Below are 20,236 nucleotides of genomic sequence, written 5' to 3'. Positions count from 1 at the left end.
GAGGATGGCAAGTTTGAGGGCATATTCAGCAACTTAGCAAGCCCATAAGCAACCTAAGGAGATCATGTCTCAAAAATTAAAAAGGACTAGGAGTGCTAGGCACGGTGGCGCACGCCTGTAATCCCAGCAGCTTGGGAGGCTGAGACAGGAGCATCTCAAGTTCAAAGCCAGCCTCAGCAACTTAGCAAGGTGCTAAGCAACTCAGTGAGACCCTGTTTCTAAATAAAACACCAAAAACAAAATAGACTGGGGGATGTGGTGCAGTGGTTAAGTGCCCCTGAGTTCAATCCCAGAAACAAAACAAAAGTAAAGTATTTGGAAAATATGTGCCATCTTTCCTCAAGAGCACATAAACATAGAAATTTACATATTTATATACAATTTCCAGGCATTAGGGACCCCCTGAAATCTGTTTATGAGTCATAGGTCAATAATTCTTGCTATAAGAAAACAGAAGTATACCCAAAATAAAGTCTAGTAAGTAGCCCAGAAAAGTCTATTAAACAATTGACTAGATTCTTATATTGTATACGAAAAGAGAAATACTACCAATTTGTAATATATGGACTGATGGTCAGATATTATGCCCATATGAAAAATAAGAATATTTGACTCTCCCTGGTATCCTAAATAAAAATGAGAACTTTTGAATAAAATATCATTGAGATGTGTAGGCTAAACAAGGAAGAAAAGCAGTAAGGAAGTCAGGCCCAGGGTATTAGAATATGGAACTTTCTAGTCACTTAGACTTACACTTAAATCTCAACTTTACTACCTATTGAATTTAAGCAATTTGCACATACTGAGTCTAAACACATTACAGCTACTATAATAAAATACACCTAGGAAATAGAGCATTTCTAAAATTAAGTGTAAGGTTACAGGTAAGAAGAATCAGAGCAGACGAACAAGGTATTCAAAGTAATAAGTAATAAAGTAAGGGTTTTTTTGGTTTTTTTTGGTTTTTTTTTTTTTTTTTTTGCATTTAAAAGATTTTTGTTAAACAAAAACCAATTCTTATAGAATTTTAAGGTCAGAAGCCTGATGTGAGATTCACCAAGAAAGCCAGTATTGTTAGTACCTGTTTTAGTCAGCTTTTTCAATGCTGTGTCTAAAAGATCTGACGAGAACAATTTTAAAGGGGGAAACGTTTATTTGAGGCTCATGGTTTCATAGAAGGCCAGCTCTGTTCCTCAGGGTTTGAGGTGAGGCTGAACCATCATGGCAGGAGAGGGTGGCAGAGGGAAGCAGCTCACATCACTCTTCAGATACAAAATATATATACCCCATAGCCAGGCCCCAATTCCCACCTCCTCCAGCCACACCCTCCACTTCAAATCTCATCAGAGATTAATTCACTGATTGGGTTAAGACTCTTAAAACCCAATCGTTTCTCCTCTGAACCTTCCTGCATTGTCTCACATGTGAGTTTCTGGGGGACACTTCACATCCAAACTATAACATTCTGCCCCTGGCCCCCAAAAGCTCACAACCATCTCACAATGAAAATATATTTTGTCCATTTCCCCCAAGTCCCCACACAGTCTCAACAATTCCAAGATTGCTAAAAGTTTAAGTACAAAGTCTTCTACAAGGCTCAAGGCAATCTTATATTGTGAGCCCCTGTAAAAGTAAAAGCAATTTACAAATATCCAACATATAAAGGAATGGAATAAACATTCCCATTTACATAATAGGGGCAAAGAAAAAAAGGACCCAAACAAGACCGAAATGCAGCTGGACAAACAGGTCCTGTAGCTCCATGTTCAGCATTTGGCATTGTGATGTTATCTCCAAAGGGCTTGTGTAGCTCTACCCCTGTGACCTTGTTTACAGCCCAAGTGGCCTTTCTGTTGACTTGTCTTTGTGTGATCCCTGCAACTTTCCTAAGACAATGTCCCACATTGCTGGCCTTTCTAAATCTTGGGGTTTTCCACTGCAGCTTTGGCTTTCTCCTCACATCTTCATACTTTGACTTCTCAGGGGGTACCTGCAGGGACCCGGACACTGCTGCACTTTGCCTGGCCTCCAAGGCCTTCCTTTGAAATCTTGGTGGAAACCTTCATGATCCTCAAATTCTAACATCCTGCATTCCTACAGAACCAGCACAATGTGGTTCACCCTAAGATCTGCCACCATCTTGAACAGTTGCACAGAACCTTTGCTGCTGCAGAGTCTGAGGGTATGGGTGGCTGAGCATATTGAAAAAACTTCCTCGGCCCCTTTGTGGAAGCTGCCTCACTGGTCTTGAGAGAATTTTCACCTTTACTCCCTTGAACTTGAGATGGGTGTGGTCTTGCCAGCTCCTGAGATACCCTCAAGCTCTCTTTCTCATTGTCCGTAGGCAGAGTCTTTATCATTCCTTTAGTGGCTGTAAAGTCCTTAACAACTGCAACTTCCTTAGCCCTAGTTTTACTCCTACCTTTCAAATCCACGTTTTTAAAAAATCTTTCTTCTTTGCCTTCTGCTCCTGATTATCACAATAAATTTGGCTAAAAGCTGCCAGCAATACCCATGCTACTGCCTGAATGCTATGCTGCCTAGACATTTCTTTCACCAGAGTAAGAAGTCCATCGCTTCTAAAATCAGCCTCAAAGAAAGTCTTAGGACACAGGCAAAATTCAGACAACTTCTCAGCCAGAACATAACATGGATGGCCTCTGTAAGCTCAGGGGCATGGCTAGTGGCCAAATAAAATGGGACAGAAAGTGGTGGAAGCCAAATTGGAATTTGGCTCTCGGGGGAAATTCCCAACTCCCCCCCACCACACACACACACACACACACAGGTCAGGGTAGGGAGCCAGAGAAAATTGCTCGTGGCCCCAGCTGCCCAGGGTCTTTATAGGCCGGAATGGGCGGGGGTCCTGCTGAGTGGAGGTAAGGGTCAGTGGAGTTTTCCTGCCCCTGTTTGATTAGTGGCCATGTGGTACACTGTCCTCTGCCTTAGTTGCTCCATTTTCCCTCATATAGTCGCCCAAATTCCGACCTAACAGTCTCTACTCCAAATTCCAATGTAGTCCTCCTTTTCTGAACCCTTTTGAGCCAGATCTTCACTGATTACCATCCTATAGCCATTCTGGTCTTCAGAGCTCCCACCAGAATCAGCCGTTAATCTCTGCTTACAGCAATCTAAAGCATTTCCAGATTTCACTGCTGAACATCTCACAATTTCTCCCACCAGTTCCAAAAAAACCTCAAAAAACTTTTGAACCAAATGGTCAGGTTAGTCATAGCAATGACCCCTCTTTTGCTGCTGTGACTAAATGACCCAACCAGCATACCTGTAGAGGAGATTTTATTTGAATGCTCACAGTTTCAGAGGTCTTAGTCCATAGAAGGTCAGCTCCATTTCTTAGGGCTTGAGGTGAGGCAGGACATCATGGCGGAAGAGTGTGGCAGAGGGAAGCAGCTCACATCATCAGGAAGCAGAGGGAGACTCCACTCTCCAGATAAAAAATGTATCCCCCATAGCCATACCCCACCTGCCTCCAATTAATTCAGCGATTAGGTTAAGACTCTCAAAACCCAATCATTTCTCCTCCGAACCTTCTTGCATCATCTCACACGTGAACTTTGGGGGATACCTCATCCAAACCATAACAGTAGAGAAGGACTAATGAACACTTGTACATATCGGAGAAGATGTGTAAGTGCTATAAAGGAGCATCCAAGAGAATATATTGCCATTTTGTAGACCATTGATATTTAATCTTTCAACAATGCTAACTTATTACCAATGCTCACATTTATTACCCTGTGCTAAGAACTGTGCTAAACACTTGATATGCTTTATCTATTTTGATCTGTACAACAACCCCCAAGAAGTAGATACCATTTGCATTTTTTCAGTGGAGTAGGTCATAGACCTAGTAAGAGGTAAACCTATAGAATTTATTCTGACATTTAAGCATTACCTCTTGAATTATTGAATTATCTCTTGAATTAGTACACTCATAAAACTTTAGTCTACCCCAAAAGTTCAAATGACCAGGAATTTTTGTTGCATATCTCCATAATATTTATTTAGAACTTATTTTCAAAATGAGGAATTTGTTAGTTACCAAAACAGTTCAATTTAGTTCTAATACATCTGTATTTCTACGTAATAATAGTAAAGAAATAGGAAATCCCAAAGTAACCTCTAAATGCATCAAAGATTAAAGTGTTATTTATATTTTTATTATATTCTAATTTATAGTATTATACATTTTATTATATTCTAAAAACGGGTAATGTGTGTATTAGTTTTCAGTTAATGAAATTCAATTAACTGGAACCTTTTATTGTTCTAGCCATCATTATGAATATATTTGCTTATACATACAAACATGAGTAGTAAAAAAAATTCAATTAAGCATTACATCCAAACAAGTGCAAATACTTCATCTGTTTATGAGTTTTTCGGGTAGGGAATATAATATCTTTAAAAATTTTGCTAAAATTAAAATTAATTTTTACTTTTATGTAAGAAAAGAACACACTGAAACTTTACCATGTACTGATCATTTATATACAATAATCTCATCTGGTTTCAGTCTACTTTTGTTTTAAGTAAAACTGGCATCATTTGGTAAATCTAAGGTGTCTTTTCTTGGTTGTTAAATATTTTGAGGGAATAATTAAGAGAGCACTTGGTGCTAAATATTTACTTCCAACTTTTCCAAAACTTGGTTATAATTTGTAAATTTTTCTAAAAATATTTGAATGTGACTTTAAGGAATATACTATTTGAGAACTTCTAAGTATAAGTTGATCAAAATTGGGGCCTCCCAAATTTGTAATATAATATGTTGGTATGAAAGAGAGGAGAAAAACAAAATTAAAAAAAAAAAAAACTTGTGCCAAAATGCTATTGTGATAATATGTTTGAAGTAGTGATCTAGTTAATTTAAAATGAAAGAGATACACTCAAATTCCTTCACAAGTGATTCAGTGCTTATTAAAGCCATTAGTTTTGTAAAAAATGTTTAAAGTTACAATTGTATTTTACACATTTTTTTATGATTAAAATTTAATTCCCTTCCTTATTTTTGTATTGACTTTCTTTTGTCTATTTTAAGAATTTTCTTTCTTTAATTGAAAAAAACTAATGGAACCAAATATAAGATGGTACCAGTGTTTTCTCCTTCTTTTGTATAATCTTGTTGCGTGTCTCTACATAAGCTGTTCTGGCCACTCATCATAGTAACCAGCTGGGCCATTTCACCTGCTGGAGCCATTAAAGAGGACTCTCTCCCCCTAGATTAATCCCCTCCGACATTAGTTTTTTGCACTGACAACTGGAGCAGGCATTCAGAATTTGCAGGTGGCCAGTGTGACGCACATAATTGCCTACAATTTTAGGCAATGAATAAAAATGGTCTACATTACTTGTCAAAGGTTGTATATGCAATGCCAAGTGAGATCTATGGGAAGCCTTTTAGGGTTTAAAGAACAGTTAATAGCAAGGCTGCACAGGGCTTTTTTAATCATAATGCATTTGTAATATAGCACTTTGATCTTCTCCTTGTAGGAAATGGTGTTACATTAGCCACTTTTAAACATTTATGAGTGAAATTCAGTTATAGAAGAGTAAAAGTGATTATTCTTAAGCAGAACATGTTAGATTTCATTAAAAGTTTTCAGCTTGCCCCTTCCTTGTTAAAATCTGTGGGAAGTCCTTTTCCTGGAGGGTTTCAAATCAGGATCTAAGGATATAGGGTTTTTTCCTTATTTTTCCTGTTGGTAACAGCAAGATTTGGAAGGAAAGTATACTAAATATTGAGATAATTTATATAAGTAGACATTTAGGAGAGAATGATTATGGATGAGTAAAACACATGAATGAAAATCTGAGAAATCTATTAATATTAATTGTGTTACAGTACATTTTGAGAAATGCATATTTAAAACATATCCATAAATTATCTTTAACAGAAAAACAAAACAAAACCAACAACAACAAAAAAGCCCCACAGGACTCTCAAATGTGCTTCTTCTGGGAGAGCCAAGTTTGACCTTTCAGACCTGAGAGCCTTTTATTAACACCTGCCTGTAAGGAGAACCTTGCCACACGCAGCTTTTAGATTCAGAACCACAAAACTGATGAGGAAAAGCTTGAAGGGTTCAGTTTGTGTCACTTGCTGTTTGCCGTTTCCATTTCACAGATGATTAATCTTTCTGTGAAGAAAGGCCAGAGAAACAAAGCACATTGGGCTCTTCCTGCAGTTACTCCTTCTGAATGCACACTAGCTTGCTAACTAAAAGGCCTTTAGATTTCCAGCAGAGAGAGATGTTCTGAAAGTGAATGCAGCTGGTTGGAGGTCACCAGTGCAGGGCTCTTGCCATTGTGTAATGGAGGCTTTGGCAGGTTGGGGTGGGGGAGCGGCAGAAAAAGTGGGCAAGGAGAAGGTGTGGGCAAAAATTAATTCAGAAGGAAAAGGATTTTGGTCAGTTGATTTAATATTTTGGAGGGGAGATCATCAATAGGCTCAATTTCATTTATTTTGCTTATTTTTCATCTTAAGGAAAAAATGTGATTTAGTCTCTCTCCAATATACCCTCTGCCCCCATTTCCTAATGGCATGTTTGTCTTGCATGTGTCATCACTAGGTAATGTGGAAATATTTTTAACTCTTATATTCTATGATGTGATTGAGTTGTCTTAAATTTTTCAGACTATTACTGATTTGCTAACATCTTCATTTTGGTACATTAAAATTTTAATTCCGCAATGTTTCAGTGCTGTTTTTTTAATGAGATACTGAAAATCATTATGTGGCTTAATTACCCTTTCATTAAAATTTTTTTTCTCTTTGAGGATTTGAAAACTTTTAATATTTAATATCTAAATGCTTAGTATTTATTCTGTATTTGCTTTTTTCTTAATCATGTATAGGACATAATGTGCAAAGTCAAATCCTGGGTTATGGATCAAAAGAAACCTGTTCGCTTCTATCACGATTGGAATGACAAAGAGGTAAGTTATAAATACGCTGTTACTGCCTTTGATTTCTTAGGGAACAAATCAGAGTTGTCATTATTTTATACTTATCATTATATGTAGTTAAACTTTTATATCTGACAGTCATTGCTTATTCCCAGGTTCGTTAATTTTTCCCTTCATTCCTCACTCTTTCCTCATCTCCTCACTCTTGATATTTCATAACAACAACTAATCTTTTGGAAATAAGAATTATAAAAATGAAAATGCCTACTTGTTTTAAAGAAAGTGTACTTTCAAACTATCAGTGATTTTCTCATATTTACCCAACTTTTTTAAAGGGTTGTTTCTCTGTCTCCAACTTTAGATTGAAGTGTTGAATAAACACTTATTTTTGACTTCAAAACCAATGGTCTACTTGGTTAATCTCTCTGAAAAAGACTACATTAGAAAGAAAAACAAATGGTAAGTTTTTCCTCTCCAGATATACCCAGATACTTATCCATACACACACAAATACATATACATATATCACTGTATTTGATTTTGATATTTTTCCTTACATAAAAGTTCGAAGTGGACATGAAGGCTTTGCCTGGTGTTAAATTCAGAATTGAGTTTCCTAACTGACTTACACTGAGTGAACTTAAAAAAAAAAAAAAAAAACTGAATTAGGTAATTTTGGATCATACATATTTACTTAGCAAATTTAAGTTCATTGGACATTATCATTTTTTCCCATTGTAAAATGAAAATAAATGCTTTCGGAGCAGTGAAACTTGAAGCTAGGAATTCTTACCTGTGTTGATATTTTAAGTGACTATAAAATATCCTCTTGGTTTTATAGCTGGACATACATTTTAAAGTACAGATTGAATGCTTTAAAATAAATTGGGGGCAGTTATCTGATTCAAATACTTTAAAAATGTTCCGAGATAAAAACTGTTCATATATTGTCATTTTTGACATGTAATCAAAATGTACAAAATTTGTCTTTCTTAGAAACGCAAAAAAAAAAAAAAAAAAATCTTATGTACACATTTGACATAGGATTCACTTTGACTTGTCTCACTGGACCCTCAATATTTTATACTACTGAGTCATAAAAATAAATCAAACTATCCAAAGCAAAATATCTGAATTCTCTTAAAATATATTGTCGGTTTCTCCCTGTACTTCATTAAGTACTTAGATGCACATGGTTTCAATTTTCCATTAAAAATTCTCATTTCCATATGATATCAAAGAGTGAGAAGGCTTTAAACTGAAAAATAAACATTCATAGACTAGAAGCCAAAACAATAATTAATGTCAGATGGTTAACTCCAATAAATCATTAGAATAAATTCTGTGAAATTACCGCAACTAAAAATGCCCTGTTGATATTACTATAAGACATTTTGTTTTCCTGATAGGAAGCTGAATTTAACCTTTTTATTGGTACTGTTCTAGTAAATATAAATTTAACATAAAAATGTTGTTCAGACTGGTCAGTGTCCTCCAGCAAGTAGTTAACTTTAAAATAATCAGTTCTTTCTTGTTTCAATTCTTATAAATTTGATGATTAATGTGTTAAAAATTGTTACCTTTAGGAAGGAATTTTTAAATTTATTATTTGACCTCAGTTAATAAATCTTCTTATGGTAGTATGAATGGTAAGGTTTCCTGAGGCTGAGTGAAACAATACAGACATCAAAGTTTACATGAAAAGGGATGAGTCAGTTTCCTTGCCCAAAGGGGCTTCTCACACCTGTATTTGGATGATTACAGGTAGAACTCCATGGCTCTAATTGTATAGTAAATACCATTTCCCAGACCCTAATAGTAGACAGACTGCTTAGGAGACGCCAGTCTGTGATTTAGCTGTCGCCAGACACCCCATGTTTTTTGTGAGGCCAGTTGTGATGATGATATGGTTATAGCCAATCGAAAGTAAGCTCTTGTCTAAATAACAAATTTTAATTTGTATCAATGTAGTATGAATGATCATATTTTATAAAACAAAATTTTAGTAGGTTTTATGTGTAACTAATGATCTGGTTTGAGGCTGGGGTATGTGTATTGGGGGGGGAGATCCAGATCTTATGGAAGTTAGTGTAATTGTAACTGAAAGATCAAAGACTGGGTAACTGAGTGATGTTCCAGAAGAGAATTTACCACATAGCCATTTTCTGTACAGTTTCTGCCGCCTGCTGTTCCTATTTTCCCTCAAGCTAGCCATTGACTACCCCCTGTGCATCCCTGCTCGTAAAAAATGATTGAGGAAGTATTTGTCATGTATTTATGAGTGGGAAACATTGTGTGATAGGGAATGGCATCTACTGGAGCCAGAAAGATTGCCATTTTCCTTTCATTCAGCCATTCTGCTACAGCTTTAAATCCTCTGTTTATGCAACATAGCCTTTGTATTAAATTACAGAATAAATTTTTATTATTAAGGTTATGAACACTAGGTTTTCATCATTTATAACACTGCAAGCAGATGTAAATAGTTAAAACTCATTTTAACTACTAAATCCACTTAATTGTGTTAGCATCTTGTTTTTTGGTAATGTTTATATATAAGCTCCATTTGTATTAGTTGCTCCTTTAGCAAAAGAAAAAGTTTCTTTTTTTTAAGGTTAACTTGTAATGTTACTGTAACAAATTAAGACATACAGGAAGCAGCAGTATGTTCATGAGTTGTTTAGATCTAGAAAACTTATTTTAAACAGAAAAGAGGAAGAGGGGTTTGTGACTTTTGCTACAAGAAGAAAAAAAACTAAAACTAGCTTCATGTTAGCAGGTCACCATTTCAGAAGTAATGAATATTTAAAGTATTAGTTAAAGTTTATTTTAAATGGAAACATGTTATTTTTCAATTCTAGAGAAAAGGAAGCTGTCTGAAAGCTATTGTTATTGAGTAGATAATGTTGACCTTTTGCAAGACAAAAACTGGAATGGGTCCAGGCATCTACTCACTAGTTTTAACAGTGTTGAATTCATTATTTTGATGATTTATGATTAAGACCTAGCCCCTGAAGTGATGCTAATGTGTCAGCCAGGTTGGTTGCAGTCATTTTACAATTAAGATGAGAGAATCTACAGAAACTTTCTTTTTAATTGCTGTTTCTCAAATAAATTAAATAAAACTATGTTGGAGTTTTTGTTGTTTTTGGTGAGTGCTAATGAACGTTGAACATTTGAGGTTTTCATTTTCTAAACATTATCAGTTGTTACTTATAACCAAGATTATACTATATGCAGTATTTTCATTTGAGATTGCCTACTAAGTCATGGTGTCAAGCAGGTACAGGACATTTGAATTGTCACACCATTGCTTAATTAAGGGTTTAAATTTCAGTCTTTGCACCTTTGCTGCTCTGTTAGTAGTGTATGCTATCCAATTATGAAATCAGAACAAACTAATTTTAGATATGTTTTATACCTAATAGCTACCAATTATGTTTCATTTTTGTATTGTCCCCATCTTTCTTTAAATTGTTGGTAAAGGACTTAGGCTTTATTATTTATGTATACTGAATACTCATGTTCACCTGGAAAATGTAAATAAAATTTAAGACATTCAGACTTACTCAGATTGTGTGTGTATCTGTGCACATGCATGTGTGTGCATTATAAACACATTTGTATATACCCTGGTGGACTTGGAGTCACTTAATATTTTCTTTTGGTTAATATTATATGAGTTATTCTAAGTGATGAAATTGATTCAGGTAGACAGATATTTGGAGTCTTTTAAGCTGTTGTATGATCAAGGGTGAGTGTCAAGTTCACAAAGTGAATTTTAAATACAAAAATGTTTTATTATTAATTCTTATACGATGATTCAGTTCCCTCCAACACACACACACACACCTGTATGTCTGGGTAGTTTTTCATATAATTTGTACACAACTAAAAATAGTGGGGGGATGCTATAAATTGTATACCTAGTTAGGGGGAAGATCATGGAATAGACTAATGTTTTCCTATTTTCTTGAAGTCTTTTTTTACAAATGTGCTTTTGCACTTAATATATTCTACATGTAATAATATTTGTGAATTTGTTTGGTTTATACGAAATGATTTTGGTTACTCAGCAATTTCATATACTTGTCAAGAGGTACTATAATTGCTAGTGTACTTTTGACTTCATACTGTGACAAAGATAATCATAGAAGAAAGTTTATCTTTTTGTATGAACATTATGCTATTGACCCACAATATATTTGTATTAGGGATTTTCTCTGGCTTGTTTGGACTTTCCTACTACTATTCATAGCCATTAATTTCTATTTGCAAGAATTTAAGAGTGGTACATTTGGGAGTATGCTTGTAATCTTCATTAGCATTATTTGCTGACTTAGTGATTTGTGAGTGGTATGATCTATCAAATATGTCAGGACTTTCATCTTTTATAAAGTATGCTCCACATTAACAGAAAAAGTTTTATTTTTTTCTAGCCCTAAGAGATTTAAATATTTAAGCTTTTTTGAAAATGTTACATCCTAGCATTTGACATGTAAAACTGAAACAAGTATTCCCCATATATGCACATATTCCTAATATCTAGGAAGTGAAAAACAGTTTGGTTTATAACTACACAGTGTTCTTCAAATTACAAATGATTTCTGTATACAGAGAATTCCCCTGACTCCCTAACCCTAGTCAATTTGGTGAATAATTGAAGGGCATACTTCTTTCTGCTCCAGAGATTAAGGACCTCTGGTTCAGATCTCATTTCCAAAACAATGAGTTAGGATGACCTACACTCAAGAGTGAGAATTTTGACCAGCAGTGGGTAGAAGTGAGAATTTCGAAGCTCAGAAATCGTAGGACTGTTGGGAATAGGGCCTTTTGAGGGATTTAGAATGGATCCTTAAGACAGAGTGCAGAATCTGAAAAATGAATTTGCCTGGGATATTATAGAAGAGGAAGAGGGTACTAATTTGGGTGACTTCAGTGTTTTGTTTAAATATCCTGCTTGTGCAGGACAAGAGAGTTGCATTTTTTTTCTACTCTTTTCTCCTGTACTTCATTCATGTTCCCCTGTCACAAAACCTACCTTTGGAGTTAATGTTGTATGTAGTTCACCTGGTGGATGATTAAGTAGACTTTTGAAGACTAGACTGAAATGCTGGATACCCTTAACAACATTGTTTCTGCAAGAAAAAAAGAGCTCTTGAGATACTTTGATAATATGTTCTATTTGTAATTTGGGAATAGATATTTTTAGGAACTTTTTTTTTTTTTTTTTTGGAACTTTTGGTTTACTTAGAACATTATATTAAAATTTGAAATACTAGGGCAGTGATCTTTATTTGCTGCTTACTAGTTCTTTGACTTTGAACAAATGGCTTAACCTCTCACATAGAAAGTAGTTCATCCATATTGAGCACATAAAATGTGTTCTAAATAAATAATATGATAAATTTAATTATCACAGCTAAAAAAGAACTCAGTAACAGAGAAAGAACGTATTTGGCCTTTGGAATGCATTTTCTGAGTGTACTCCCTTGGTTTTTTTTTCTGTTATATGGATTATGGAACAAAATGTATCATATATACACACACAACACAGAATAAAATTGCTGCCATCTCCTATAAGATCCTATGGTCCTACCATCTACTCCAATGTAATTTCACCATATGCAGCTTAGATTATTTTACACCCCATGGCTTCCATTAGTATAAATTATTTGTTATCACAGGAGCATCATTTTTTAAGTTAGTTCTTTAAAAAGCCTTTTTAAATAGTTTCATTGTGATCTATATCTTACATTTTTCTCTGTTGTTTGAATATATGTATGTGTGTGTTGGTGATGAAAGTAAAAGAATTAAGGATCATCCCAAATGTTCCCGTCCAGTGCTGGAAATTTGTGGGTGGGGGGTTGTTTTGTTTTTTACTTGTAATGTTGGAAATAAAACCAGACCTTGTGCATGCTAGGCAAGTGTGCTGCCATTGAGCTACACCCTCAAATTCTAGAATTTTATGATTTTAATGAATTGGAATATACCAAATTCAGAAAGAAAAGATGCCTAGGCAGATATTTAACGTCTTTTCAACTCTCACATATAGGTGTTTATGATGGTATGTTTTTTCCTAACTGTAAAACTGTACTGAGCATTCCTGAGGTTGGAATACCCAATTTAAGAGCAACTTTACTGGACTGGGTTGGAGGTAAGACCTGGTCTTTCCCTACTCATTCCTTCTCCCAAATTGCAATTCCTTGAAAATAAGTTTTTTTGAGGCTAAGTCTTATCATGTTCTTTCCCATCTTTCGTCATAGTGAGCAGCTGTTGCTCTGGCTAGAATAAGACCAAATTGAAAATTATTTATAGAGGCCAGGTGCCTGTAATCCCAGTGGTATGGGAGGCTGAGGCAGGAGGATCATGAGTTCAGAGCCAGCCTCGCAAATTAGCAAGATGCTAAGCAACTCAGCAAGACCCTGTCTCCAAATAAAATATAAAAAGGGGCTGGGGATGTGGCTCTGGTTAAGCACCCCTGGGTTCAAACCCTAGTACCAAAAAACAAAGAAACAAACAAACAAACAAAACTTACTTGTGCAATTGGAATATCTCTATTTGAGGCTAGTAATGGTACTCAAACTATTGCATGACCTAGAAAGCATTTTCCCATCAAAAATATAAGATTGTGAGACCCAGCCTCAAAAGCTTATTTGATTCACATCATAGTAGGAATAATAGAGTTTCAGTAAGACATACTTTGGTATCTGTGACCATTTTTATCACCATTTTTAAAAAAAATTGCTTTAAAACATGTTCTGAAATTATTGACTTATGAACTTTAAGTATACCCCTGTTTGTAAGATTGGGATTGCCTGTAGGTATTCAGTCTTTTTTAATGCTTTTCTTTCTCCCATTTTAAGTAAATAATCATTGAGCTTTTCTGTGTCATGCACTTTTCTAAGTAGTGAACAGAAACAGCCCTTGCTCCCATAAAGCTATAGTTTTATGTGGTAATAAGCATCCAGTAAGCAATTATTAAGTGTAATGTCCAGAAATTATTAGAACGAATAAAAAAGCAAAGTAGAGTTAAGGGGAGGCTCTTTTAGTTTAGTTGTGGAAGGCCTTAGGAAGTAAGTGCATTCATACACCTTGAGAGAATCTGATGAAAGCTTAGTCCAGGGCGAGGAGCTGGCAATTGCAAAAGCTCTGAGGTAAGCCAAATGGAGTAAATAAGAAAAATAAAGAGAATAGAGGAGTCAATATGTATAGGGGTTAATAGGACATGGATTTTTATTATGAATGTTATAGATAACAAAAAAAGAATAAAATGTGAAGATACCCACGTGAAAAGAACTTAATATATTTTTGTTTAAATACACATTTCATTTAATTAGATTTTGAACATATTCTGTATGTGTTCTAAATTTAATTTTTAATTTTTCCTCATTTAATATAATTGATATAGCTTCTCCTGTACCAAACCAAAAGGCATACATAGCAAGCAAACCATCATTTTTTATTGAGTTTCTGCTATGTGACAGACACTCTGAGATGAGAAATTGCTGAGATGTTAATATAAGAATTGATGAAATTTATTTACACAAATATAAAAACTTATGTAAATATAAGTTTCATGATATTATATTTATGAAACAGATTTATCATGCCCATTTGACAGGACAATTAGAGAAGTTGCAAAACATGCCCAAGTTCTTGTAGTAGGTAAGTAGTAAAATTAGATGCATTTGACTTATAATTGTGCCTGTTCCACACATGATGACTTGTGGCCAAATGGTAGTACGAGGTATATTATATGGGAACCTCCAGAAATCTGATAATTGTGTACTTTTCTTAGTATAATAAGTTTTTTACTGCTGCTGTTTTTGCTTTGTTTGGTAATTGTATTAAATATATAATACCTTATTGTTCAGAGACAGCAGCAATATATTTTAGCACACACTTTAGCAGCCATTTTTAAGTGTATACTGTGTATAAAGATTTTGATCAAGAAAATACAGTGACCGTTATTGAAACTAACAATTCCATCAAACTGCCGAGTCTAAAATACAGGAATGCCCCAGAATAGATCTTTAACATCACTATAACCACAGATTTTTATGTAGTAACTTTTATGTAGTAATACAATAAAAGATTTGATTTATTTTTTAAATAGCCAACCATAGAGTTTATTAAAGATAACACTGCTAGGACAAGGGAATTGATGTATAAATGAACAGAGAAGTAAGGATACCATGAAATAGAACAATGGCAGATAATTGACCTATGAACTTTAAGTGTACCCCCGTTTGTAAGATTGGGATTGCCTGTAGGTATTCAGTCTTTTTAATGCTTTTCTTTCTCCCTTTTTAAGTAAATAATCATTGAGCTTTTCTGTGTCATATACTTTTCTAAGTAGTGAACAGAAAAAGGCCTTGCTCCCATAGAACTATAGTTTTATGTGGTAGTCTGTCAGTCAGCACTTACCAAACCCTTAACTATGTGCCAATTGTATTTAAGATTCCCAAAAACCCTATGAAATAGGTATTATTACCCACATTTTGAGAAAAGGAAAGCAAGTACAGAGAGATGAAGGTGATTGGCCAAAATTAATAGCTTGACAGTGGTGCCAGGATTCATACCTAAGCAGTTCATCTGCAGAGCTCATGTTCTTTACTGCTGTGCCATTATATCTCAGCATTGGGGTACTGGTATGCTGGAAAAGTAGACAAGCCCTGAGAAATATATTATATAATATTCACATTTCTTATCACTCTAAATTTCATTTTGATAAAGCTTTATTGTTTTTAGATAGTTCATGCTCTATAAAATTTGAGACCAAAAATTCATTATGACATAGTAAATGCCAACTAAAAGAAATATAAAAATTTTATCTTTGTGTTCTGGACTTAATTCTGAAAACTATTTTCCAATTTAATATGTCTTGGCAGGGACAATAATTTAAATAGTATTTATATTTTTATGTTAAAAAAATATATTGATCCTTTTGTCAAGAATATTGCTTTCTTTAATCGTGTGTGTGTGTGTGTGTGTGTGTGTGTGTGTGTGTGTGTGTGTGTGTTTGTTTTCTGGTCCTAGGGATCAAACCCAGGGCTTTTTGTACATTCTAGGCAAGCTATACTTCTCGCCCCATTTGAGTTTGTTTTAACCACATACTAATTTGTTCTTTTTCCTTACACTTTCAGTACTTGAGATTATATTTTTGAGAACTGCTTTAGGAGTAGAGATGTATGTATACATATCTCTTTTATTAGCTAAAGTACAAATGAATGATTTGTACAATATTCTGGTTAATCACTGTATTAGTGACTACCATTTGTTGATATACTGGACTTTGGGCCATTTAAATATGTTCAATCATTTGGTTTAATTAATCCTCATAACAACCTTGGAAGGCAGATTTCTACTCATTTAGTGAAGAGAACCTAAGGCTTAGAGAAATAAAGAAACCCTGTTAAATGTTTTAAAGACCTCTCTTAGCTCAAACTCATAAGAGAAAGTATAAATTTTTTTTTTCATTTTTAGCATGCTTTTCATGCAGCAAAAGGGCACACAAAGAATTTTCTATGTTGTTAATATCCTAGTGAAAATTATATAGAAACCCATGCCTGCTAGAGGGTATAATTGCAATATACATAATTACAATGTTTTGTATAAACCTGACTCAAGATATTTTGGTTGATTTTTCTTAAAACCTTTGGTTTCTTTGTCTACCATATAGAATAACACTTTTCTTTAAAAAAAAAAAAAAAGAATTAAAATATTTACATATTGTGAGAATTTAAATATTTACATAAATTAAATGAAATTATTCTGTGACAGAAATAGGTCCTTTTGGCTTGAAACCTAATTCTATTTAATATTAAGAGCATATATATATTACATGGATGGATGTAGATTGATGGTCATTTCATTAGTGTCTGTCATTGTAATTACATAATAAATTCTCTTAACTAACTTGAGTTCTTGCTTATATTAAAATATGGCAGCTATATCTTACTGTTTTGTAGATACTTTAGATTTTTAAATAAGAACAGCAATTCGTAGAAAAATCTTGCTGTGCTTTTTTCATTAATCAAGACTTGTCCCTTTACCTTTCCAACCCTATTCAAATGGATTTTCAACTCTAGTCCTACATGCGTACTTTTCAAGTCAGCAGTTATGTTGCAATACTATATAACCAAGAAAATTGCTTAATAGATTAAGTAATTAATAATTACAAGTTAAAAATATATATTTATATAACTTATAAATTGGTATATAAGACAATTTTTAGATGTAAACTTGAAAGAAAAATCTGTGAAAATGCTTTTATTTTAAAGTATTTTTTTCCTCTGACATCTTATTTTAAGAAATTGTGTAGAATAGTTTATATGGCAAACTGTTTCTTGCTGTATAGAACTTATTGTACTTCAGGCCAAATCTGAAACAGGAGAGAACAAGAGAGAGAATATGGAGAATATCAAACATTTGTTTCTTTACTGTATTCAGAGGTTAACATCTTAGTTGTTGAATCAAAAGCTTTTAAATGTTACTAGAATACAGCACTAAACCCATATCCAGTTAAAGTTTTTCAACTGAGTACAATTAAATAATTATGTCTGCAGTTACACAGTGCATGATTATGGTGTGTTGCAAAATATTATTTTATTTTAAATCCATTATTAAATAAAATATGTATGGGTGGCCAAGTATGTTTTAATGTGACTTTCTATTTCTTGGACATTTGGATTTATAACTTCAAGACCACCAGATTAGATTAGATTAGATTAGATTAGATTAGATTAGATTAGATGGGGAAGTTCTGTTGGCTACATTCTCTTAGGAAACTGAAACAAAAGAAAAAACCTTAAGCATTCTTAAGCAGGAAAAGGTGTGTGAGTGTGGCTTAGCTAATAACACCAGCTTTCTTAAATGTATCACGTATGAAATTTTTTTGCTGTGAAATGTTTAATAGTTATTATGCATTTGCTGTTTTATTGCTTATTTCAGTGCCCTGTTGACATCAAGGGTTACTGATTGTTGTGTTAGTAGTTCCTAACAAATAGAAATTATTTGATATTCTAAGCCATTTCTGACAGAAGATATAAAGTTTTGACAAACATGTATGGCACAGCAAGTGTCCAATTCTAAAGAGCAAAATAAATGCAAACCACCATTATGGTGAACACAAACAGCCTGAAAGCAAGTTATCAGTAAGCAAATAATTGTTGAACTGTTATGAATGGAATAGGATGTTGAAATAGGGCATGATTGGCTGATGTTACATATGTCCTTGATTACTTTCCTTGTGCTTTTATCCTAATAAGTGACATTCTTTGTATTCCCTTGGATGGCTAGACAGTCTGACACTGAAGAAGAATAAATATTGCATGTGGTACACATTAAGCTGTCATCCAAGACAGCATTTATAAAAAGTAACTGGAGAAATTCATAAGAAATTCTGCAGTGCTACAGTTTCCTGGCTCCAGTCATAATTGTCAAAGTTCTTGACACATTCAGGTCTTCAGAAATGATTTAGGTTTACAGTGGCTTGGTGTATGAATAATTATTATGGATTTCTGTTCTCATATTACCTTAGGGTGTTAATATTGGTTATGAAAATGTTGTATTTTATGATAATTTTTATTTTAGGAAATGTGTCTACACTGATAATAGTGACATATCTTCCATCTTACAGACTTTCATAAAAGAATTATAGATAATTCATGTATTTAAAAGAAGGAGTTTTTAAAGCTTTAATCTGTTGAAAAATAATGCTTGCTTATGTTTAATGCTAGCAAACAACTTTGAACATCAAAATTTTTATTTTTTCTTCTCCAGAAACATTGGAAAGCCTTCAACAGCCCAATTGAATACCAGCCTTTTAAAAACTATTTCCAAAAAACCAAATCACTGCTTCACGTTTCATTTTAAAATATTATATGCTTTAATTCACATATTTTTGTTATTTTAATATAGTTCCTTGAGGCAAGGCAGTGTTTTATTTGTGTCACTGTTTTCTCTGAAAAATGCCTTTCATAGGACGATAGGTAGATATTTGAATGAACATAATATTGCTAGAATAAGCATACCTAAATAAGGAGGTAAATTGTGAATGTAAATTTAGAGAGTATTTTTTAAATCCTTCTTTCGCTAACTTCTCCTTTTCATCCTATCTTTATGGTGTATAATATCTGAGGAATGACAAAATTTTTAAAAAATGTATTTCTATGATCTGACACAACTATTCTAAACCATTTAAAATTAATTAGCATCTCCATCCTATAATCAAGAATATAACATATTTTATCAGCTGATTGCTGAAAAATGCCATTAAATATCAGAATGATTTAGTAACCAACACAAATATGAAAATAACATGACAGCATTGAGTTCTAAATTCTGAGCCTCTGTTTTGGGGAAATGAGAAATCAGAGGGCTTGCTGTGACAACTGTATTTTGTATGTTATATTTTAAATTTATAATGTAAATTTGGGGAAATCTTTTTAGTACATATTATCTTTATTTTGAAATCTAAACCATCCATTTGGATTGAAGAAAGTTTTCTCCAAGTATAACACTACTCAAATGTTACCTACAGCTTTTAACTCTCTAGGCCACTACAGAGCACAAAATATTTGCCCAACTGGTAAATTGAACTGTAAGTCCCACTGTGGGAAATTGCTTTGCTGTGCACCAAACAGCAGTTATCTTAGTAATTGTACCTGAATTCTTTGTGGCTAATAGAGCGTGGACGTCTATTTTACAAGCAGAAAATTATTTGTCTTAAGTACTTTTAATTATAAAGTCCCCAAATAAAATGTGAATCAGCAGACCATATTGATACATTTAACTCCATCATTTTTAATTGTTAGTACATAAAAGTGAATTTCCTTTTAGTGTAAAACTGTACATATCTGACATTTCACATTCTAAACTGGAGCTCCCAACAAGGAGCTTATCAGAGCAAATTGTCTAGTCCATCCCCTTCCTCACTCAAAACCTAATGACCCTTTATCATCATGGTTTAGATTGCTGGACACAGATGTGAGAAAATACAAGTAATCTACAGGTAACTACAGTAGCTGCACTGATGTTCTCAGAGAACTGACTGCTGGGAAGATAAAGAGCTTCCCACAGAGTCTGTGACTTTCCGGCAGCAAAGCACATCATGAGCTCATACATGAAGTTTTATTTGCTGAAGATTCACAATAAGATGCATTAGAACATCCAGCAGGGACTCTTTTTAGATGAGCATAGAAATTCTGGAGGGTTATTAGCTGATGCACCAGTGCATAGCATCACACTAAAATAAAAAAGTTCAATAGTATTAATTTTTTCTATGGACAAGAAGGATTAT

The 20,236-nt window shown here is 33.9% G+C and overlaps 1 protein-coding gene across 1 annotated transcript in view; it reads left to right on the top strand.

The window, feature by feature from the left end:
- Nucleotides 1–20,236, top strand: part of OLA1 (Obg like ATPase 1) — a 157,151-nt gene that overhangs the window by 109,176 nt on the left and 27,739 nt on the right. The window contains exons 6-7 of the mRNA XM_079135065.1: nucleotides 6,880–6,960; nucleotides 7,292–7,389. Coding sequence (XP_078991191.1) covers nucleotides 6,880–6,960; nucleotides 7,292–7,389 — 179 coding nt within the window. The remainder of the gene's footprint in view (nucleotides 1–6,879; nucleotides 6,961–7,291; nucleotides 7,390–20,236) is intronic.

This window comes from Sciurus vulgaris (assembly GCF_902686455.1).
Source record: "Sciurus vulgaris genome assembly, chromosome: 3".
Lineage (NCBI taxonomy): Eukaryota > Metazoa > Chordata > Mammalia > Rodentia > Sciuridae > Sciurus > Sciurus vulgaris.
This window is presented reverse-complemented; position numbering and strand designations above follow the sequence as displayed.